At 34.8% G+C, this 25,526-nt stretch overlaps 1 protein-coding gene across 2 annotated transcripts in view; it reads left to right on the forward strand.

Annotated features, from left to right (window-relative positions):
* RAB3C (RAB3C, member RAS oncogene family) overlaps positions 1-25,526 on the forward strand; it is a 320,415-nt gene that overhangs the window by 162,326 nt on the left and 132,563 nt on the right. For both annotated transcript variants that reach the window (XM_031965327.1, XM_012541040.2), the window contains exon 3: positions 12,259-12,377. In XM_031965327.1, the coding sequence (XP_031821187.1) occupies positions 12,259-12,377 (119 nt within the window). The remainder of the gene's footprint in view (positions 1-12,258; positions 12,378-25,526) is intronic.

Genomic DNA, 25,526 nt, shown 5'->3' on the forward strand with positions numbered 1-25,526 from the left:
AAGGGTGTGACATTTAGTCTTAGAGGATAAAGAATAACACATGATTGATTTGGTGATTCCTTGTTATTGTTTATTAAAATGTTTTAAACACATTTATTAATAATAAAAAATATACTATTATAACACTACAATACAAAACTGAATTTATTTATCCAGTATCTTTATTCTGTCTTGTGATGAAGGGCAAAATTAGCCTTTATTATCTCTTCACAGATAGTAGGCACCCTGATGGAGCCTGAATCTTTTCCTCAGTTATTGAAGTTATGGTTTATTGCCAAGTATTTTTAAAATCTCAGAGAGCAATATGGGTACGGATGATTCAAGAAGAAGAATAAGAAGCAAATAAAAATTGATCCTTCTTAAAAACCAAGGTTGCTGTGAGGGAATAGATTAAAGGAACCTTTATTGTTTTAGTGAAAGTATATTATACTTTGGAGCAGATGGAGACATTCTCTCTAGTTTAATATTCTTAGATCAAGTGGATTGAGAGTATATTCATTTGAGTTGTAAAAACTGTAAACATAAAACTATTTATTTTAAAGAGAATATGTACAAGTATATAAACAAACACAATCACAGAGTTATTGAATGTGTCAAAGTATGTAATGACATAATTATTTAAAGACTCCTATATAAAACTAAATATCACTTTTACGAGAGAGAGAGAGAGAGAGAGAGAGAGAGAGAGAGAGAGAGAGAGAAGGAAAAGGGAGAGGGAGAGGAAGAGGGAGAGGGAGAGGGAGAGAGGGAGGATGAATCACCATGGTAACACTGCCATGAAATAGTAGGTCAAGTTTTATCATTTTGTCTCAGTATTATTTTATTAGATTTTGCTTAGATATGGACACCATAAATAAGGCTCAGTATTTCAAAACTAACCATAGAACAAGAGAATCTGATCAACAGTCTACTGACTGTTGATCAAGGGGAAAGATACAGCACAATAGGCAGTAACCCTATTGAAATTGAGAGAGACATTTAGAAGCAGATTTATTAGAACTATCTGAAAATCTGGGCTTGGTTTACAGATGTCAACATGATTAAAGGTGTAAATGAATTCAGATTGACTGTTTACCTAAGATGGGTAGAGAAGAGTGGTTTATAAATTTTATTGTCCAAAGGGATTAACCACAGTAAGGATATTTGTTCATGCTGAGGAAGGATTTTCTTGATTTTCTATCTCAAGCAAAGAAGCTGTGTGTCAAGAAAAAGTGGAATACAAATAAGGGTCTTATTTTTACTTTGCTGCTTTTATAAAACAAAACATTTTTTTTTGGCCTTTTGATGCCACATATGCAAAAAATTAAGGAAACAGAACAAAGATGGGATTGAATATTCAAGAAAGATGAGATAGGACATTATCAGGTTTTTTCCCCCCATTTTCTTTTATAAAATGCATCACTGTAAATTTCAGGCGATCATGATTTTAGATTTTCCTGTCAGAATGTTTGCTGTATCAAGGAATAAAGCTTATGAAACTGGTGTTGTATATTCTCTCAGTAGCCTCAAGCTATGAAGCTATGTCATTATACGTTGTTGCTAAAGAGAGAGAGAACATACTTTGGTACAAGTGGGTCTGGCTTATTTTTCTCTCCATCCCATTTGATCCAATAAGTAATTAGAAACATCAACACTGCATGTTTGGCAGGTTTAAATGTACTTAAGTGGACCATAGCAACAAATTAACATGATTATCCTTCACAAAGAGAGACAGCCTGGCATAATGGATAGAAAGTTGGCCACTAATTTAGAAAGCCCCTGGATTCAATACAGACTGATACATACTATCTATGTGAATATTGAATACTCCCTAAAACCTCTCAGAGCCCCAGGCCACTCTCTATGATTTTAAGTTATGGTGTGTTGCTGATTTGCATCAGTGGAGGGAGTTTCCACAATGGAAACAGATAAATTCATAATTTAGTCCCTTTCTTTTCTCATTACTACCTCATGGGGCTTATAGGGTATGCAAGGAGGACTAGAACTTATGGTGTAAGGGCTTGATGAGTCCTTTTTAGGACTTCTAATTGACCTTTAGTATCACAAGCCTCCGTTGTAGCTTCAAGGAGCTATAGCATACACAGTGATCATATGTAAACTATATCTGCAGACAGGCTAAACTAGGTTGTAGGTAACCATCAGGCTTCAAATCCATCAGAAAGTAAGAGGGATGTCTATCCCAGCGTGTGAAAGCTTCTCCAGGCAGAATGGGAGGATGAGAACAATTTGTTCCAATGGCCATGGAAGTGGCTTAAAGGAGGCACTGAGGAGTGCTTAAAACTTGGTCAGACATCAGAGAGGTCAAGGTCATCCACAGCATTCTGGGCCATTACCAGTCGTCTCGACTTTTGTCTCACCACTGAACTTTGATGACTCTGTGAGAGGGAATGTCATTAGTCCTTTTCAAACTGAGAAAACAAACAACAGCCATACCCCTTGAAAATATCCTTCACAAAATTAAATTAAGATTGAGATTTTTTTTTCATTCTCTATATATCTCTGTCTCTGAAGTAATAAAGAATACAGGAATGGATATTAAATCTATATTATATAATCCCAGATTTCCAATTTGCACCAGTTCAGAGAACTGACACAAGATATCCTTTCTTCTCTTGGTTTTACCTGCTTCCCATTTCTCAGCAGCCCCATTGTCTAGTCTATATCTTCACTGATTCTAATGTGCATATTAGGGAGACATAGATAAAACATTCCAAATAATAGAACATTATCAAATATATACACTATGTATAGATCACCAATTTCCATAAGATAAATAAAATACAATGTACTTAACCTTAATATATATATAAAACAAATATAACTCAACCTTTCTGTGATGATTCATAAGGCATTTCAGGCAAAATCTGTCAAAGCATCAGGAATGCAGATTTTTATCTTTTAAAATGCCAAAATGAACCTAATTTTATATCCATTTCAAGTTTTCTGGAAACCACCATGTAGCCTGCTTTTTATTCCTTATTTTTTAAAGTTTCCAGCCCAATTTTAATTATCTTTTTTATCACCTATTAAATATTTGTTTTACTTATTTCATTGGGGTTAATTGTATGACCCTGCTTGGTCACATAATCTCCATGGAGCCAATTTTCTTCAGCTCCAAAATACCTTTCCCTAATATTCAGCAGTGTTGTCTATCAGTTTGTTTATCTGTCTCTCTAAAACATAATGCAAATCAAAGTCAGCTTTATTTTATAGCAGTGATACTCTGGACCATTCCTAGAGTACTTAAAAGACAGAGACATACACTTAACCCATGCATTTTGATAATAATGACATTGATCCCTACTTGTTCTATTCCTTTCCTGGTCTGGTTATTATCACAATGCAGAGAGCCTGAGGTTGCTTCCATTAACCCAAGGCCACAAATGCATTGTTCTGTGAACCAGATGCAATTTCATCACTGGAGATTATTATTTTTTTTTTTGGTAAGAGTTCTAGTATGAAATGTGTTCATTTGGAATATCAAAGATAAAAACATTTGATGATGAAAATGGTGATGGTAGCGGTGGTGGTGCTAACTAATTTTTATGGCACTTTAAATTTTACAAGTGGTTTTACACATATTATTTCATTTGATGCTCACAATTCTATGAAGTGGGTGTTTTTATTATCCCCATTTTATAGATGAGGAAAACTAAACTTAAGAAATATTATAGATGATCTAACTAGAAGCACATAGCTAGTACATTTCTGAGGCAAATCAGCTCTTTCTGACTCCTATGTTCAGTTCTGTATCTTTTATACCACCTAGCAGCAAAAGAAGTCAATATTGCTTATCAAACTCTTAGTATTTGCCTCTCGTATTCTTTATATCGTGAATATGTTCTAGCTCACTCTTCTAGAGTCAGGCTAGTGAGGATTCTGAATGATTTTGAGTTACCTCTTCTCTAAGGCCATTGACTTGAGCATCTGTTAATCAGCAGCGAATTGTGTCCTAGGTCAATTTAGTCACTTCACATCAATTTGACTTTACAAAAAGATATTTGCTTCAAAGGTACGAGCAGACTACTGGGCTTATACCCCAAAGAGATACTAAAGAAGGGAGAGGGACCTGTATGTGCCAAAATGTTTGTGGTAGCCCTGTTTGTAGTGGCTAGAAACTGGAAAATGAATGGATGCCCATCAATTGGAGAATGGTTGGGTAAATTGTGGTATATGAATGTTATGAAATATTATTGTTCTGTAAGAAATGACCAGCAGGATGAATATAGAGCGGCTTAGAGAGACTTACATGAACTGATGCTAAGTGAAATGAGCAGAACCAGGAGATCATTATATACGTCAACAAACAATACTGTATGAGGATATACTCTGATGGAAGTGGATTTCTTTGACAAAGAGACCTAATTCAGTTTCAATTGATCAATGATAGACAGAAGCAGCTACACCCAAAGAAAGAACACTGGGAAATGAATGTAAATTGTTTGCATTTTTGTTTTTCTTCCCGGGTTATTTTTACTTTCTGAATCCAATTCTTCCTGTACAACAAGAGAACTGTTTGGTTCTGCACACATATATTGTATCTAGGATATACTGCGACATATTAACATGTATAGGACTGCTTGCCATATCGGGGAGGGGTGGAGGGAGGGAGGGGAGAAGTCGGAAAAAGAAGTGAGTGCAAAGGATAATGTTGTAAAAAATTACCCTGGCATGGGTTCTGTCAACAAAAAAGTTATAATAATAATAACAATAATAATAAAAAGGTATAAGCAGGAACAAAATTACAAATATTTCTGTCCATTGCTCCAGCGCACTCTCCCCTACATTATATTGGCTTCTAGAGAGATTGGGTTCAAATTTAGCTCAGTTCTCACCAAGTTCATATCTGTGTCATTACTGCATTTGAGTCCTGATCTCTGGGTTGAATCCCAAAAGCCACTCACTCCTTGCTCTTCAGGCCATTAATTAATACTTGGCTTAATGCAACATCTGACATGAATTCCAATTCTTCTGAAGGCTTGTTCTCCTGACCTTTTATAATCCACAGCAGCAGAAACTCCAGATAAATCCCATTCACCTAAAATGGAGGAGAATAATGGCAAGGCAATAAGACTGGAGCCAATTTTCATGTCATCAGGTTTTAGCCACTGGGGGCAGGGAGTTCCAAGGCCTCTCCTCTTACATTACTGACTTTCACTGAATTCAGTAAGCAAAGGAGTCAAACCATGATTGAGCAGCCAAAGAGAAAATGACTGAGTGAACTTTTGATTAGTTGTGCCTTTTGATGGCACCCCCAGGTCCATCTATGCAGCCAGTCAAAAAGACCACCATTTTACCATTTGGTTAGCAGGTTGGAACTAATTGTAAATGTCTTCACATGTTCCCATGTCTCTCCAAAGCATTTCCATCACAAATCATCACCATTTCCCAGGAAGCAGTCTCTCTAGCCTCTTTTACACATTGATTAGTATCAGAGATGCTTTGTATGTGTCCAGATTTCTGAACATTTTAATTAATAGATAAACAAATATTCAGCAACAGCTTCTTGTTTATTCTTATAATACTATAAAGTGAATGTTTTCTTTAGCGTGTATTAGGAATTTGGTCATTTAAAACAGTGAAAATGAATTATTTCTTATTCAAAGAAGAAAGAAATGGAAAATGTTTGGGGCATAACAAATAATTTTCACCTTTTGATTGAGTTTTGCCCCTTAGTTTCTTAGACTAAGAGCTTTTTTATTGTGGTTCTCCCATAGTGAAAGAACAGAGTGTCAAAAATTTAAGGCACAGTCAAATGTCAGAATTCATTTGAAAAGAAGGATCTCTAACTCTCAGTCAGACTGCCTGAACAATGTGAGAGAAGTATCATTTCAGCAGCCTAGGAGCTATCCTGGGCTGCTCACAGGGAATTACAGGAGTGGCACTTGACATTATAAAAAGGGTTTTTTGATCCAAATAGACATCCATCATTACCCCTGAATGAGGAGTGAAATGAAGTGTTCACTTGATTTTTCATTTCTCCCATCATCATGGGAAAAATACTAATGATATTAAAAAAGGGAAAACTGCTTTTTGAAAAGAGCATCATCAATTTCATCTCTGTGTATCACTCCAGTGTATTTGTTTCTTCTTTCCTTTTTCCTTTTTATTATTTTTTATGTGTCATATTTACTAGCTAAACTTTAAGATCCTTGAGGGCAAGAATTATCTAGCTTTGTTATACTTGTATATTTGGTATACAAGTTTGTTTGGTATATAGTAAATACTTACTACATGTTTTTTCATTTATATTCATTCTTTTGTTCATTCATATTAGAAAGTAAAAATATTAATTCCCTCCCTGGATTTGCTTCTCCAAAATCCTTTCCCACAATAATGCAGCTTCCCCATGGGGACTTTAATTCAGAAAAAAAAACACTTCAGATTGGATTATTGTGTAGATGCTCAAGTCAAAAGTAATGGTAGAGAATCTGCCACCTGTCGTGTGGTTTCAACTTGGAAGAACCTCTGGGTTTATTTTTTTTTCTTTTCAGCCTTTTGAGTTCCAACCTTTTTTCCTCACTTTGGAGAGGTCTGGGCTGCTCAGCTTGGTGGTTTGAAATGGCTCCCAGAAATGCTTCAATCATGACCACAATGGGGCTTGATTGTTAGCTCCTTTTCAGATTCATGCCAGCAGGATGCACATCCAACAATTTTGGAATCTTCTCTTCTCTGTCTGTTTGTAATTAGACATCCTTCACTGTTATGTGGCTTTTGGAAAAGCCACATTACATTCTTTGTGGGGTGTTTGGTTTAAAGCAACTCACTGAATGCAAATATGGGAAGAGGTAAAAAGGAGGATCAAGGAGAAAGGCAAAGGAGGGAGAAGAAATATATTGAGAGAGAGCTTGGCATGTGAGTTAGAGGGCAAGTCTTATATAAGGAGAGCTGAGGACTAATTCTTATCTCTGATATCTACTGGTTGCATGACCAATGATGTCATTTAATCTTTCAGTGTCTCAAACTACTCTTTATTTAAGATTATGGAATTACAGAAAAGTTGCCAATCTGCATTGATAGGTTTTTAAATTTTTTTTTTCCACCTGAGAAGGCTATTTTGTTGATATCACATATCTAGACCAAAACATGAAATAAAATAAAATAGGCCACTAGAGAGACAATGAGGTAGAATGGAAAGATTATTGTTTGGGGCATCAGAAAATGAATTCTATCTCTAGGGCTTTCATTATATAATCTTGGCCAAAGCACTTAAACTCTTTTGAAGAAAATTTACTTATATGTTAATTCAAGAAACTTGCTTTTGGATAAAATGAAAAAAAATTAGTTGAAATCTATCAAGCAACAAACCTTTATAAAACACCTACTTTGTGTCAACTGAGCTATATGCTGGATGTATGGGATGAGAGAGGATAAGGAGCTAATGATGTCTCTGAGTGACTAGGAATATGGTAACCTCAGTAGATATAGGGGTGGGCTTGAGGGGGAAGATAATAAATTTTGAGGTAATGGTATTGATTTTGAGACAACTAGATGAATCTTATTTAAAATATTCAATAGGCAGAACTAGAGTTCAAGACAATTAAATGTATAGAAATATTGGAATTATCTATATAGAGAATGTTTAATTAATAGAATATGATTAAAATTACCAGGAGAGAGTACATATAGAGAGGAGAAAAGAGGTCCCAGGAACAGAATTTTGGCTTATATCTATATTTATAAAACTAGTATAGATAATTACTGAAAAAGAGGAGTTAGGTAGGAGAACCAAAAGTGAATAGCAGTAAAATGAAAACTCAGAAAAAAAGGAGAATCTAGGAAAAGACAGTGAGCATCTATGTTGAACATTACAGAGAGGTTAAGAAAATGATGATTGGATTTGCATCTAAGAGATCATTAATAACTTTAAAGAGATTCAGTTTAACTATGTGGTTAGAAACCTAATTTCAAGGGATAGAAAAATATGTGGTCTCTGGAAGTTTAAAGGAAGAGGGATCAATTGCATGATATAAATAATTTAAAAAATCAACTTTTTAAGGCAATTAAAAGGGAGGAGAGATATAGGATGATAGCTTAAAGAGATGGATAGATCAAAAAAGGGTGAATCCTGAATGTTTGTTGGGATCAGTCCAAAGAAACAGAAAGGAATGGGATGAAGGATACAAGTTTGGGATGAGGATGGTCATCAGAAAATGGAGTAAAGGAGGATAGATGAAAGTTAATGTTGGGTGATTTTAAGATTTAAAGAAAAAGAGAGAAGAAAGAACTCAGAGTGGAAGAGCTATATTTTCTTACTGAAATATAATGTGAAGTCCATGGCTGAGAAAGTAGAGGCAGGGAATAGTATGGGAACACCAAGGAGAAAAGCAAAGGCTAAAAATCCTGGAATAATGGCTATTTGTAAGAGTAAAAGAATCCATTAGATATGAGTTTAAATAGCACAAATTTGTAGTAGATTTAGTCAGCATAGTTAAATGGCTTTCTTTAGTGCTGAATAGGAACAAAGGAATAAAACAACAGAGATAATCTGAGGCTGGAGTTTGGGTAGAGTACCAAAGACAATTGGACAAGGGGACAAAGGATTCCATAGTAGAGGAAGATGGAAGATTGGATTGTTTAATTATAGTGTCAAGATTGGAAGGAAGGGAACAAGTATTTATCATATACCTACTTTGCGATAGGCATTGTGTTTAGCACTTTACAAATATTGTATTATTTGATCCTCATAATAGCCCTTTGAAGGTTGGTACTATTATGATACACATTACAATTGAGGACACTGTAACAGACAGAGGGTAAATGACTTGATCAGAATCAAACAGCTACTAAGTGTCTGGGACCAAATTCAAATTCAAGTCTTCCTGACTCCAGATCTAGCACTCTAGCACTGTCCCATCTAGCCACCTATTTTTTTTTTTGGGGGGGGGGGAGGGGGTGGATTGGAAGTAGGAACAGTAGAATCAGAGAATGAATAGTATCTTTGTAGAGTACCAAGTAATGGGGGAAATTAAAGGTTATGGTAAGAACAAAGAGTGGATTTAGAAGGTGTGAGGTTTAAAAAATAATGAAATGGGTAGGAGATTATTGTTGATAAAGGAATTTTAGAATTATTGATCATAGAAGTTGATCTCTTGTGGATGATGATGAGCTTCAAAGTAGACTGATTGTATGTGGCTGAGATGGAATGAAGAAGTAGATTATGAAAGTTGAGAAAATTGAGAACATATTAACTCATTTACTACGTTGGAGTTCTGTAGTCTAAGACTAGGGATTTATGGAAGTTAAAAGGAATAAAAATCCTCTAAAACAGTCACTTAAGTAAACTAGTTTTATTGTTGCTATTGTTGTTTTAGAACTTGCAAACCAGTTGATGCACATGGTTAGTATCTGAAAACAAATTAAATTAGATTTTTCTATAAGGCTTCTTTTACACTAAAAAGCACTGAAATCAAAAGAACTGTGTACTCTGATTGGCTGTACTACAAAGTTCAGGGGTACACAGGCATATTGAAAAACAAATTCAAGTTAAGAAATGCCTGTTTTTAAAATATATATAAATGATACATGTTAGAGATAATTGTAGGAAAAATGGTTCAGTTTGGAAAAATACATATTTTTACATCACATTTCAGGATCTTATTCTATGTCAGACACTTAAAAGCTAACTGTAATATGATACATATATTGAAGGAAATGACAGCATTGTGCTTATAATTAATTGCAACTAAGAAAACATCTGCACACACACACACAAAAAGGATATTATACAATATATGGTACAGAGACAATTAATTGAAGCAAAGAAATATCGCTTGAAATGGGATAAAGGATAAAGGATATTGGATTACTCAGCAAACTATAGCAAGTATTGGAACCAAGATGGAGTTACTTAGGTTCATAAGAAAACACTACTTCCAGGGGTTTGGGTTAGAAAGGAAAATTCCATGAATCTCACACTAAATTCCTAGCCACAGGAGGAACAATGACCTGGAGATTGACTGGTAGAAAGTAGTGTCTAGGAAAGGCCTAGAGGCGACTGTATGTATAAACTGATCCTTAGCAAAGTTTGCTGAGTGGTGGGAACAGAGAGAGTCCAAAAGTGTCAGTGGAAAGCAAGGATATGACACTTTCTTCTACAACCAGTTTATCAGAGAACATGAAAGATGGTTCAGATTATTTATGGAAAAGAATGACTAGATTTTCATGATTCCTAGAAGATGGAAGGAGAATATCATTTAGAATATGACTGGACAATTATGATATAAGAATGTAAGGCTATATTATTACCTTACAAGAAATGGCAAAATGTAAATTAGAGAAACCCAGAAGGACTTATATAAGGTAATGCAAAGTCAAGTGAGCAGAATCAGGAGAACAATTTATATAATGAATACAAGACTTTTAAAGTAAGACAACTGTAAAAGACTTTTATCAGCAAGTTATTTTGGAAGTTGCTTAATCCATTTTTTTTTATTACAAATAAAGGATTTGAACCCAAGATCTCTATCTTCAAATCTACTATTTTTTCCACTGTGTCACTTTGGCTTTAATTGAGTTCCAAATAAATGAGTCACAGCCAAATGAAGACTATTCAGAAATGAAGATAAAATATCCAGAAATTATAATGGAAATTAGTGGAGAAAATGGTTCAGTTTACAAAAATTCATATTTTCATATCACATTTTAAGATCCTCATCAAACACTTACCACTAACCAAAAGCTAACTATAGTACCAATATGGTATATGTACTGTTAGAGGAAAAATCAGAATTCTTAGCATCTCCCTGAAAATTATCTCTCCATTAACTAATGTGTGAACATTTGGACACATGTGTGAATTATTCTCTGGTAAGGCAAACAGTTTTAAGCTAATAAGGAGACTGGACTTAAACACTGCCAGCTAATACCATCACTGCCAATATACAAAAAACATTTTCTATTTTATGGTAGCTAATAGAAGGTGATGCTAACAAACACAGTTTTGAGAAACATAATGGGAAGTGCTGGGGTGTGACAGAGAGAAGGCCAATGCTGGCATTAGGATGGCTCATTTTCAAATGTTGCCTCTAATACATTTTAGCTATGTGAAAATGGATGAGTCTCTTAAGTGCCTCAGGCAACTCTCCAGGACTAGTCAGTCAACAAACATTCTAATAAACTCCTATTATGAATCAAGAATTTTGCTAAGTATTAAGGATGAAAAAAAAAAGGCAAAAGATAGTCCCTGTTTCCAAGGAGTTCAAAAGGAATACAACTATGTACAAACAAGATAATCCAAGATAAACTGAAGATAATCTATAGAAGGAAGGCATTAACCTTAAGGAGTATTGTGATGTCTTCTTAAAGAAGGAGAAATTTTAATCTATAACTTGATGGAAGCCAAGATAGCCAGGAAGAAAAGAGAAGAAAAGGAAGATAATTCCAAGTATTAGAGACAGTCAGGGAAAATGTAGAGTCAGAAGATGAGAGTCTTCTTGGTGAAATTAGTTGTAAGTGTCACTGGACTGTGGAGCATGTGGGGTGAATTAGGTTTAAGAAGACCAGAAAGGTAGGAGGGAATATATGCGGAAGTTACTGAATGTCAAAGTGATTGGATTAGCAGATTCCCAATGTGTTATCTGCACACATTGAAAAAGGGAATTTCTACACCAAGAATTTCCTATAGTAATTTTATAACAGGTATATTTTTGAATGAGTGGTTAGATGATAGATAAATATGTGTACAAAAAAGAAAGACAGAGGAAAAGAGAGACAGAGGAAGGAAAAGAGAGAGAGAAAGAAGGAAAGAATAAAGGAAAGAAAGAAAGAAAGAAAGAAAGAAAGAAAGAAAGAAAGAAAGAAAGAAAGAAAGAAAGAAAGAAAAGAAAGAAAGAGAGAAAGAGAGAAAGAAAGGAAAAGAGACAGAGAAAGAAAGGAGAGACAAAGAAAGAAAGAGAGAGAAAGAAAGAAGAAAAAAAGAAAGAAAGAGAGAAAGAAGAAAGAGAAAAAGAGAAGGAGAGGAAGGAGGGAGAGAGAGAGAGAGGAAGAGAGAGGGAAATTAGCAAATGTGAATTGAGATGTATTCTGACTATTTAAAGTTAGTTCCTTAATGAGGGCTCTTTATCAACAGAAAATATTGCTTTGGGCTATGATGACACCCAAGCTTGGGAGTCATTAGAAACAGACAACATCCATTGTCTATTTCCTGAAAAATGTTTCAGAAGCTTGGGAGGGTTGTTCCCATATTATTCATCTCTTTGCCATAGATATTTTACCATATGATTCAGAGACTTACTAATATTGTATTTTGTTTTCTAGGACACAGCAGGTCAAGAAAGATATAGGACAATTACTACAGCTTATTACCGGGGTGCCATGGGGTTTATTCTAATGTATGACATCACCAATGAAGAATCTTTCAATGCTGTGCAAGATTGGTAAGTAAGACCCAAGAGCCTGTTGGTAAAAAATTGAAATGGATTTTCCTTTATGACTTCCCTATGTCTTTCCTCCCCAAAGAAATAATATTCGCTATCTTATTTACTGCATAATGGGGTCACTTTTGCATGACAATCTCTTTACTTCTCTACTCAGTAGACCTCCAAGATTCTTTTTAAAAATCATCACTGAGTTGTGTGGTCAGAGCCATCCTCTGGTAGAGTTATATTATGAGCTGAATTTTGTTATCTTTCCAAGTTTTGTTACCCATTTTAGCATTTGACAACCCCTAACTCTTCATTCCCTTTGAAAACAGTGCATGTACTTTTCTTTCTCATAAATGGTGGCCCCCTTAGAAATTCTTTGGTAAAATTGAAATAGTTGATTTTTTGAACGGATAGGTATGGATCCAGTGTGATAGGGAAAGGTGGAACTTGGGAGAAAGCACTGTCATTTGGAAAGACTCTTGGTGGAGGAATCAATATAGCTGGATTTGAATCTCACTTTCACACTTGTTATCTATGTGATCTTGGGCACATCACTCAATTTCGCTGGCCCTTGGTTTCCTTGTCCAATACAATCCTATCAAATGACCTCTCACTTGCCTTCCAACTTTAAATCCTTTTCTATTCCTAACAGTATTTTGACATTCAAAACAAAAAACAAAATCTATAGGAGATCACCTTGATCAATTCAATAGACATTTATTAAACCCCTACTTTTTGCCAGGCACTGTACTTAGCACTGGGCACCCAAAAAAGAAGCAAAAGGTAGTCTCTGTTGTCATGGAGCTTATAATCTAATGGAGGAGAAAACATGAAGACAAATATATACAAAGCAAACTAAATGCAAGATAAATAGGAAATAATTAATAGAAGGAATTAAGAAAGATTGGGAAAGTCTTCCTGCAGGAGGTATGATTTTAATTGGAATCAGGAGTAGGAGCTTGCTACTATGATTTTGGTTTACCTCATTTAGTTCAGGTGCCCTCTGTCCTGGGAGGAAAGTGTCCCATGAGAAAACACTTCAAGAGCTTAGTGCAGGGAACCAGAATGGGGTCCCTGATTTGCTGTTCTCCCCCTTAGTAGCCAGGAATCCAGCCCCAGGATGAGGCTCTTTATGCCCAACATGTTCAAAGACATGAAAGTGTGCTCCATTCCAACATGAAAACATGAAACTCTCTCTTTAGTGATAGAATAGCATCAATTGGCACTTAAAGAAGATTCTTTCTTCATGTCCTCAGTATCTTTCCTAGTTCAGAAATAGGTGATCACAGGTGAACTCTAATATGAAAAAAAAATAGCAACCACCTAAAAGAAGAGGGGAAAATCATCAAAACACATTTGACTAATAGTCATTAAGTAAGGTAAGGTTATATCATGTCAACAAATAAAATAATTGTGTGTGAATAAGATAAATGTAGAGCTGGAAGAGACCTCGAAGCCATATATATTAAAACCCCCTCATTTAAAGAGATGAGGAAATTGAGACTCTTGGAAGTTTACATGTGTAACTTAGTAACTTTCCAAAGAGGAATCTGAATCTACATACTCAATCCCCTTTCTATTGATTATGAACATTTTAAGGAGAATTTGTCAGAAAAACTAGACTTTGTCTCAGATTTCCCTCTAATTTTGTTTCCCTAATACTAACAATTTCATGTTAGACTTAATTATTGAATTTACATCTAAGATATACATATATAGTTACATATATGCATATATATATATAATACATATATTTGTCTCTAGGAGACTTCTGGGAGCATCACAGTTATGTTAGGCACTTCCATTACAAATACAAGAAGGGATCAATCCTACCCTCAGGGAGCTTACATTCTACTGCTATGAGTCCTCACCATGGCTTCTCTAGTTGCCACTCCAGTTGTCCAGGTTTATTCCCTGTCTCAGTCAGAATCCCAGTCATACTCCTTAGCTATAATATCATGTAAGATATTATGAGAAAAATGCTGCAATGTGAGTCTGAGCATCTGAATTAAAGTTCTCCAAATATGGCACAGTTTCTTATCTGTGTGGTCTTGAAAAAGTCATTTAATTCTCTGGACCACAGTTTTCATTTCTAAAATAAAATAAGGGTGTTGAACTAAAAGACTAAATCTATCATCCTGAGTAGCACAGAAATACTTATATGAGTGACTTTCTAGCTTCCACTCCCCGACATATTCCCTAATCTGTGTGCTAAGGCTTCCGGACCCTTCCCACTCCCCCACAGCTCACAATTATCTTAATATCCACATCACCATGAAAAAATGGATAATTATAGTTTCTTTAAATAGACACTTTCTAGAGCTCTAGTGTGGAGATATTATGCTACTAGACAGTAAGAAGCTGGTGGGTGTTAGGCACCCAACATGCAGGACCACACACATTTCTGAAATGACTCACTCACATTCCATGGACACTATTGCCCTGCTGATTCAAGGCAAATGATTTTACTGCTGTGCATGTATTAAAGGTGAATTTGATTCACTCACCTCCAGAAGAATGCTGGAACAGATATCTCCCATTTAGCTCATTAAAACTTAGGAGACCATGACAATAAAAGCTGACTTGGAAATTGGGAAGTCTGTATGCTTGGTTCCAGCTCCAAAATTTTTTTAAAATATGACACTTAGTACAGAAACATTAATGTTCCAGTTTGCAAAGCCATGGGGGTGATCTGGGAGTTAGGAGAAATTTGGGGAAATGTTTCAAGATTATGGAAAGAATTTTATTAAAGGAAATCTTTAAAAATAATTCAGCACAATAGTTGGGAATTTAGATGTCATCTAGTCCAATTTCGACTTGTGTTCAAATTCCATCCTTGATATCTATCTATAATTTATCACACCTAACACTCGTATCACAGATAAGGAAACTGAAATGCAGGTATGTTAAATCACTTACTATAGATACAGATATGGATATGAATATAGTTATAAATGCAGATACAGATAAAATGCTGATACAGGTAAAGAAATAGATCTGGATATAGATAAAGGTATGCATGTGTATATGGGTATCAATGGGTATTTATGGGAGCAGAAAGGAAGCTCAGTAGATAGAGTGCCCCAACCTAGAGTCAGAAAGGCTCATCTTCCTGAGTTCAAATTAGAGTAAAAATAAATGACACAAAAGAAAACTTGTATATATGCTTTCTTGAAATGAAAATTTATTGTTACATATTCTGAATCCTCCCTGATGTTCTGCTGAGCACATGACAATATTTTGTTTTGGTTTTTTAATTTTCCTTTTTTGTTTCTCTTTTTAAAATTTTTTTTTTGTATTTAGTTTTAAATATATTTCAAAAAAAGAGAAAGAAATAGAAAAAGAACTTGTGTTTCTCAGAATATTTCCTCCTTTATTAAGGGCCTTTTTACTCAGAATTATAAAATCCATTCCTATTTACCTATTGATCAATTTGTACTCCTTGAAGAATCTGTTTCCTCCTTTCAACTTTTAGAGCATTTAGTACTATCTGTCCTACTCCTTGAGCACTTCACATTTGGTACTTTTTCCTGAGGCAACTAGGTGATACAGTGGACTGGATGACTGATCTAGAGTTAGGAAGGCTTCACTTTATGAGTTTAAATCCAGCCCCAGACATTTATTTGGTTGTGTGACCCTAAGTGAGTGGCTTAACCCAGTTTGCCTCTCAGTTTCCTCACTTGTAAAATGAGCTAGAGAAGAAAATGACAAACCACTCTAGTATCTCTGCCAAAAAGCATTCTATGATCACTAGCCTTTTGTTAAGAAGTTCCCAGATTTCTATTCTATTCCCTATTTTGAAAATCAGAATAAGATTTCTCTTTCTCCAGTCCTTTGACATATCTACCATTTCCAAGATCTTTTGAACGATATTCCTACTAGCTCAGCTGCCACATATGCTGACTCATCTATTACAGATTTTCTACAATTAGAAATTAAATATTATGGTCAAATAAGCAATTAAAGTGCATACCTTTAATATACCACATTCCCAAGTAGCTTGTCTCTATGGTATCAAATAATAAAATTCAACAGACATTGATTAATGTCTTATTACTGGTTTGATAAGGTTTTGGATTCCACAATATAATGCCCTCAAAAGAGTCTCTTTTATCTACCATTTCAATTGTTAAGGAGAAAAGCCTGAGAGGCACAGAGTTTCAGACAAGGCTCCTTGTATGAACCCTGGTCTCAGGGAATAAAAGGGAGGTACTTGAGAACACAAAGTTCCCTAAGCCAAGGCTTAGAAGGTAGTTGTGGCTATTGAAACCATTAGTTCCAGCTCACAACAATCCAGGGCACAGAATGGAGAGAAACCCTATAAATGTAAAAAAGTGTACTAAACAGTTCACACATCAATCAAGTTTTTATATGGGGAATGTCTGATACTTCAAAGGAGAAAATTGGCATACTAGGGAGATAAAAAAAATCACAAAACACAGAACAATATGGGAGCTAGCAGAGAGAGAAAGCAAAGGAAGCAAGTGTTAGTGAAGGGTGACATAATAAAAAGGAACAATTAAGGAGCATGGACACTGCACAGACTAGTGAGTATCTGGATGGAATTAGGCACTAAAACTAGTGAAGTGAGGTGGATCTTATATGGTACTTATTTGAGTCAAGCAGGACTAAGTGTTAGGGCAGGCAGAGAAGGGGAAATTCAATCTGGAGTAAAAGTTCGGATTTAGAACTGGTGCTGAATCTTGGGAGGTAGGGGAGGAAACCTAGGAAATTGTAGCTAGTTCACATTTAAATTCTCAACCATCAAGAAAGCAAATTCCTGTTGTTATTACTTGTCTTTCTTTGTGCTACTTGAGATTTTAACTTGCTTCTTCAGTTAGAAGAGCAAGAAAGATACTTAAGTTCTTATAATTAAATTTGTACTTTGTTTAAGGCATTGAAAATGCAAGCAAACATGCATAGCAAAAGAAATCAAATTCACTCTTGATCTTGAAGATCTAAGCAACTTAATTTGAAAGAAAAAAAGGAGAGAAAGAGACAAAGAAAGGAAGAGAGAAAGAAAGAGAGAAAGGAAGAAAGAGAGAAACAAAGAAACAAAGAAACAAAGAAAGAAAGAAAGAAAGAAAGAAAGGAGGGAGGGAGGGAGAAAAAAAAGGAAGGAAGGGAGGAAGAAAAGAAGGAAGGAAGGAAGGAAAGAAGGAAGGAAGGAAGGAAAGAAGGAAGGAAGGAAGGAAGGAAGGAAGGAAGGAAGGGAGGGAGGGAGGGAGGAGGGAAGGAAAAGGGAGACTTGTGCTCACTAAATCTGATAATGTTTTTTTTTTAATTATTTAATTTCCTGATTAGAGTAAGGAACTGACTGTTCTATTAGACTTGTGATAGAAAATATCATCTATATACAGAGACAGGACTATGGAGACTGAATGTGGATCATAGAATACTATTTTCTCCTTTTTGTTGTTATTGTTATTTGTTTGCTTGGTTTTTTTTTCCTTTTTTTGTGTTTTATTTTTCACTTTTAATCTGATTTTTCTTGCCCAGCATGATAGATATGGAAATATTTTAAATTGCCCATGTTTAATCTATATTGGATTGCTTGCTGTCCTAGGGAGAGGAAAAGGAGTTAAAAAGAGAAAAATTTGGAACATAAAGTTTTGCAAAAGTGAAACTATCTTTGCATATATTTTGGGGAAAAAACTATTTTAAAAACAGATTAAGGAATTAATTAACTGACTGCATTTCAGAATTGCTGTTTTGAGTGCTAGAATCCAAATTCTCTGCAAAGTAATGATCAAAATTAAGCTCATTGTAAATTCATTTCCTTTCTGATCTAGCCATATCTGATTCTCTTGGTAACAAGTGGCTTAATGTGATTGTTCACAGTTCCTTGTGCCTGAAAGAAAACTGATAATATCCATAAAGTATGTGATTGAATGATGTAGCCAACTCCATTTTGAGTTTGTCAACCATCTCCATTTAGGAAGCATGTAATTTTCACCTCAAATTTACAGTTCTTGATTTGAGAATAAATCTTAATCTACATATATCAGAATCATGAACCCATAAACCATGCTTTGAAGGGTGCTGTCATTATCCCAGAACCCTTTCTATGGATTTAATAGTTCTTTAAATTTTTTTTTTATAAGGGAAGAGAGCAAGAGGAGAAGAGAGGACTTAAGAACTGGGAATTCACTTGGATCTCATATAGAATTAAAACAAAACAAAACAAACAAAAAACAAACCAACCTTATCCTCTGAAATTCCCACAATAGACATAGTCAATCTTCAAATGGTGTCTTCTAGGTTTAGTCAGAATTTAAAGGGGGTAGGTATTATGTAAACTCCCTCAGTAGAACTCTACCAATCAGCAGCTTTTGATTATTTGTTAGTAAGAAACATTTAAAATTGTTACAGGGAAGACAAACAGCTCAGATCAGCCTTGGAATAAGGAAGATATGCATTTAAATTCTGCTTCTGGTCCAAACTGGCACTATAACATACTAAGAATTTCAGGGCATACATCTGGGTTGGTCATGAGCACTTAAACCAATGTAATCATATTTTTGGTAAAACACACACACATGCACACACACACACACACACACACACACACACAAAATGTTTTTATAACATTGATGATTTACCTAAGCTATCTGATACAGTTGAACTGTCATGACTTGTAAGAGATACTCATTGGCTCTGACTCAGTCACTCAATCCTTTAATAAATACCCATTATTCATATTGCTCTGGTGGTGCATTGGATAGAGCACTGGAACTGAGGTCCAATTTCCTTATTTGTGAATTGACCATACATATACTTAACAATACCTACTTCACAGGGTTGCTGTGAAGATTAAATTTAAACCTTAAAGCATAATAGAAATGCCAGCCATTGTCATTTTCATCACCATTATTATTTTACTTTCAGCTGGAGGCAACAGTAGCCCTTAGCATCAGGGATCAAGTCTCCTCTAGAGGATAATGGAACAAACTTGGAAATAATCTGCCCCATGGTATAGAATATCTTTGGGTTCTGATAAAATCATGAATTTGAAAATGACTTGGGCTTCCCTTCATGTATTTTACTATATGTTCAACTAGGAAGATTTTTTGCTACTAAAGACTTAAATACCTAGTTGCCTCAGAGCAGGACAGTAGGTTATAACCTCAACACACTGAATCTTTCCATTTCAAACTTTTCTTTCCAGAGTATGGTCTCCTTAATAACTGCCCTTTCTGACAGAAATATTAATAGCTTCTTTTTCCACCTTGTTTATTTACATTCTATTTTTCGTGATATAATGACAAATAACTATAAATAAGCTTGAAAAAAAAAAGAAAATCTGTTGAGCAGATTGATGTTTTTTTTTAATCTAGACTGAAGCAGGCTACAGTGAAAGTCTGACACTATCTTCCCACCAGTTTAAAATTATTCTTATCTGTGATATTCAGCATACCATTGCAGATGTTCTGGGAATGGAATTGCATTCCATTCTAAAGTCTTTTTTTTCTTTTAAGTTTTCTATTGTTGTTGGGTTTATCCCCTGCCATAAATATATGGTGATCTGTCCAAATAGAATAAGAAGAAATGTAGCAAATTTGAATAAGAAAAATTCTCTCATCATAAAAAAGGGAAAAGAATCCACTTGGGCAAAAATGTTTGTAGCATCCCTTTTTTGTAACGACAAGGAATTATAAACTGAGTGGATGCCCATCAGTTGAGGAATGATTGAATAAGTTATAGTATATGAATGTAATGAAATATTCTATAAGAAATGATGAGCAGGATGATGGCAGAAAAGCCTAAAAAGACTTATATGAACTGATGTTAAATAAGAGAACACTGTACACAGCAACAAGATTATATGATGATTAACTATGATGAACTTGGCTCTTTTCAACAATGAGATGATTCTAGGCAATTCCAATAGACTTGTGATGGAAATAGCCATCCACCTCCAGAGAGATGACTATGGAGACAGAATATGGATTAAAGCATAGTGTTTTTAACTTTTTGTTGTTGTTATTATTATTTATTTTCTTGTTTTTTTTCTTTCTTGTGCTTTTTTTCCTTTTTGATCTGATTTTTCTTGAGCAGCTTGATAAATGTGAAAATATGTTTAGAAGAATTGCACATGTTTAACCTATACTGGATTATTTGCTATCCAGAAGAAGGGAAAGTGAGGGAGACAGGGAGAAAACATTGGAACACAAGGTTTTGCCAGGATGAACATTGAAAATTATCTTCAAACGTCTTTTGAAAATAAAAAGCTACTACAATTTTTAAAAAAGAATAAGAATTCTCTCTTCTCTTAATTGCTAACTAATATATTTTTTGCTTTACTTGATATAGAAGTAGCTCTTTTCTCTAAAGAAGTAAGGCCAACAATAGGTAGAGATATTAATAAGCATCCTGCAAATTTATTTCTATACTAATAACTACCATTTATATAATACTTTAAGTCTTGCAAAGCACTTTATAAATATCTCACTTAATTCTTACAAAAAATGTTAGCCATCTCTAGGGTGGAGAAAGGAGGAAAAAAAGGAAAGAAATTTGCATGATAACTTTATAATACATTTAAAAGGAATAGCAAGTTGTATATAATTTGCAATTACATGTACAATTATCTTTTTATAATACCATGTTATGGAAATGTTTGTTATAAATTTTTAAAAAAACATTGGAAAGTAGGCACTATTATTATCCCCATTTTATAGATGAGAAAACTAAGACAAGAAGAGGAGGTTAAAAGAATTAAGAAAAGCTAAGAGTTTAAAGATTAGTGTCTGAGGTCAAATTTGAACTCAGGACTTTCTTCTCAAGGGTCAAACTACTGAGCCACCTAGGTGCAACTCCTTTCTCTAGGGGAAACAAGGATAGATAGCTCTTGGGGTCAATGTCCAGAAAATACTGATTGTCTTTGGTTGCAAGAAGATTACTTGGAATTACGCTCAGGTCAGTATGATATAAAGAATTCAGCCTTAGTTCAGTTTTCATGAGAAAGCATTATCTGTACAAGCATTTATACACTACATGAATTGGAAGCATCTAGATAAACCAGGTCACTTTGTCCTTACCATAGGCATATCTGTGATTGTCTGAGTTAGGAAAAAAAAGAGGAGGCTATTCTATTGTCAGAACACTGAGGCCCTACCATAACCTGCCCCTCTGAACCCATTGCCAGCTCCAGTGCCAGAATTTCAGCAGGTAAAGATGATTATTATATGTGGATAAGACTGATACAAGAACACATATACTTCCCATGTGATCCTTTGATGTAGAAGTACCCAATCAATAAAACATATTCCAGCAACAGTAAGATTCTTCTCTGGGGCAGTAGTCAGGAGATCATTCCATAAGAAGATTACTGTCATACCTGAGGTTGTTTAACCTAGAGAAGAGAAGATAGGTTAGTTGTCTCTAAATATATGATGAGCTGTCATGTGGAAAAGGGAACAGATGTGTTCTGAATGATCCCAACGGGTTGCATTAGGAGCAAGGGACATCAGTTGCTAAAGGGCAGATTTTAGCTTTAAGAAAAGAGTTCCTAACAATCAAAACTATCTACAAGTAGAATGATGAGAAAATCAAGCATCTCCCAATGACTAGAAGCCTTCAAGAAGAGACTGAAATGACAACTTGTCAAGGATGCTGGAGAGAAGATTCTTGTTGAGTTACAGCTTGAGTTAGTTGGCCTCCATAATCCCTTCCAAGTCAGGATTCTGTCATTCTGTGTGTTCCTTGCTCAGGACTCTTAAAATAAAGCATATAAATCTCCTCCAGCATAATTTTTTTATTTATAAACTCACTGGTGTAGGCGACAGTGAATGGAAATTTTGTTTAAAAGGAGAAAATGAAAAAGTTAGTGAGTACGTCCACCTCTTTCCTGAAGTCTGCTTAATTTATCTTTCCATTTCTACTAACCTTTCCCAGAAATCTTTCTTTCCATTCTCTGAATTTGATATATTGGACTTTTGTCTTTTCCTGATCAATTTCTTCCAATGAACACTGAGATACATATTAACCTCATGGAGAATGTTTAAGTATTAAAATTATGAACAAACATTGAAAGGAATGGTAACTTATGTAAGCATCTTATTTCATCTGATAAGGTTCAGTAAAAATAAAGATGACTACATTCAGAGTCAAAAGACTCAGGTTCTACTTTTTCTTACATTTCCCATGTTATTTATATTTCTTACATTGATGAGAAAACTTAGCTAGAAAGAAGTTAAGAGAATTTAGAAAAGCTAAGAGGTTAAGGATCAGTGTGTGAGGTCAAATTTGAACTCAGGACTTTCTTCTCAAAGGGTCAAACTACTGAGCTACCTAGGTGCACCTCCTTTCTCTAGGGGGGACAAGGATAGATAGCTCTTGGGGTCAATGAATGACTTTAGATGAGTTATTGAACTCTTGTGGACCTCAGTATCCTCATCTGTAAAATGAGGAGTTGGATTAAATGGTTTCTATGGTCCCCTCTATCTTCAATTCTATGATTATTAGAAGTGTCAAGCTCATATGGAAAAGTGAAGGGAAAAGCACCAATGCGTACATAAGAATCCCTAGAGGTTATAAATTGATTTATTTTTTAAATTTAATATTACAATTGTACATGTATAACCTATATTGAATTGCTTGCTGTTTGGGGAAGGAAAAAGGGGAAGGAGAAAAAAACGGAAAACCAAACTTATAAAAGTAAAATGTTGGAAACTAAAAATAAATAACTAGTTAGATAACAGTCCATACAGATGTAATATTTTTATCTTTTATTATATTTTTTACTTTATTAAATATTTCCCAATTACACTCTAATCTGGTTTCTAGACAGGCTATGTGTTTGATACTTCTAGTACAAAGTATGCACTCAAGTCAGAAGGGACCAAATTTAACTCCTCTGGAGTCTCATATTGCTAATTTCCCTGGCATATGATTACATTAGCATTTAGTGAAGTGTGATGTTTTTGTTTTGTTCTGTTTACAGCTAACCTACCATATCTAGCTTTATATTCCTGTGCCTAATTAACCTTATCTGTAAAGCAAAGATCATCTTGCTTCTTAAGCTAATAACAAGATCAGAAGTCAAGACTAATGGTCAAAGACCCATGGTTCTACATGAGGCAAATGAATGTTAAGTGAGATGTTTTTATTCTTTTTAAAGGACTTGAATAATGAATAATATTTATTTTCTGTCTCATTCATGCTATGAGAATATAACATGTTATAAAATACAATATTAATTTGAATCATATTGATTCAAGTAACGCGCTAAGCATTTCTAGATTTGCTTTATATTGTATACCTACTCTTCTTCCTCATTCCATTAAAAATCATCTCCCTATGAGGGTTAGGGTTGTCTTGAGGGATAACAATTAAGCCTATCACTCAGTTCTTCAGTGAAGAAGCTAGTGGAAAAATACCATCTTTGTTTTTTTTTTTTCCCCTGATTCAGATATTTGACTTGCAATAGCAGCCAGAAACATGAGAGTCATTTTAATAAGTATACCCTAAAAGAAAAGTAGGGGTCTGGTTGAGAATATGCAATGATTACCTAAGTCCTAATTATCAATCCCTCAAAGCCCACATCCTATTTTTTTTTACAAAACTTTTCCTACTAACTCTTAGGATCATAGATTTGGAGTTTAAAAAAAGATTGCAGAAACTATCTAATCCAGACTTCCTTCCCCTCCTATCCAAACACCTCTATCCCCTTCTCATTTTGCAGATGAAATTTTAAATGGCTTGGTCAGGGTCACAAAGTCAATAACTGTCAAAGATAGGACTTGAATTGTGTATTCATTACCCTATGCTACCACTGCAAAGCCACACATACAGGGTCAGTGCCACAGAAGGGAAAGATTTTTTAACAAATAGAATTATCCAAAAATTGAATGAGTTATCTTCTACAGGAAAGAACTCCCCACCTTTAGGAGTCTTCAAATAACAACTAGACTATATTGTGAAGGAATTATTTTCCAGACAAACATTAGATTAGATCACCTCTAAGGACCCTCTCTTCTCAGAAAATCTATGATTCTACGTTGAACCTAATTTGAATCGAATTGTAAGTCACAAAACATATTTATTTCCTAAATCTAAATTCAAGAAACCCAGGTTCATTCTTGTTTCTTTTCTAAATGCATGGAATTGGTTGATTAGCAGAGAACTCAGATAGATAGTCAAAATATTAACTCATGAAATATTAACTCTTAAGATTGTCTAAAAGCCTTAGCATGTTTATCCATTTTTCATTAGGGATTAACCTAGGTCTTGTGTTTTAAATTATGTTCATGAAATGATATGACCATAATTAACATTTGGTTCCTGCTGCCAAAAACAAGGTTTGCTGTAGGAGGCCTGTCAGAGGCGGGGAATGTTTAAGAAAATAACAGTATTAACATTTACTCAAGAAGCCATTAGAATTACCCAATGAAAAACATCCTATACTCTCGTTTATTTATGTAGACAAATATATAATTTAAATAACTATTAAAATATGAAGGTACATCTCACCTCTCTATGATCATTTGGTCACTTCCTCAGTCCAGAGCATAGCTAAAAACCAGAAAGGAAGAAAAGAAAAGGCTCTGAATGACCAAAGGGGATGTCACAAAGTCTGTGCACTAAATTAAGCCATACACTTGTCTCTTCGGAAAGTTACTTGGGTCTCTGCTCCAGGCCTGTTCACTCTTGCTTCAGAAACAATTCTAAAAAACTTATTAGCTTGTTTTTGCTTCCAAGCATATGGCAGGTTAGAGGAAGTACATTAGAGTGTAAAGAAGGATATCCAGACGCAGCCATCCTGGCTGCTGCAAGAAACAACAGATAATAACGTAACAACAATGGGTGAGGCAGAAAGACTATAAAAAAACTAACAAAATAACTCAAAAGTTATAGTAGCATGGAGGCCATTCAATGTAGGGGAAAAGAGCTTTGAGTTTTAGAGTCAGGATAAGCCGAGTTAAAATTTTGCCTCAGAAACTTATTGGTTTTGTGACCCTGGGAAAACCACTTAACCATAATTTTTTCAACCATAAAATGGGGATAAAAATAACACCAGGATTGTCATAAGAATCAAATGAGATATATTTGTAAAATGCTTGGCACAGTACCTGGTGTATGATAGCCACTTATTTTATTCCTCCAACACTTCAACCTCAACATGTTAACTAAAATGCAAAGGGTAGAGCAATGAATTCT

The sequence above is a fragment of the Sarcophilus harrisii genome, chromosome 1 (assembly GCF_902635505.1).
Source record: "Sarcophilus harrisii chromosome 1, mSarHar1.11, whole genome shotgun sequence".
NCBI lineage: Eukaryota > Metazoa > Chordata > Mammalia > Dasyuromorphia > Dasyuridae > Sarcophilus > Sarcophilus harrisii.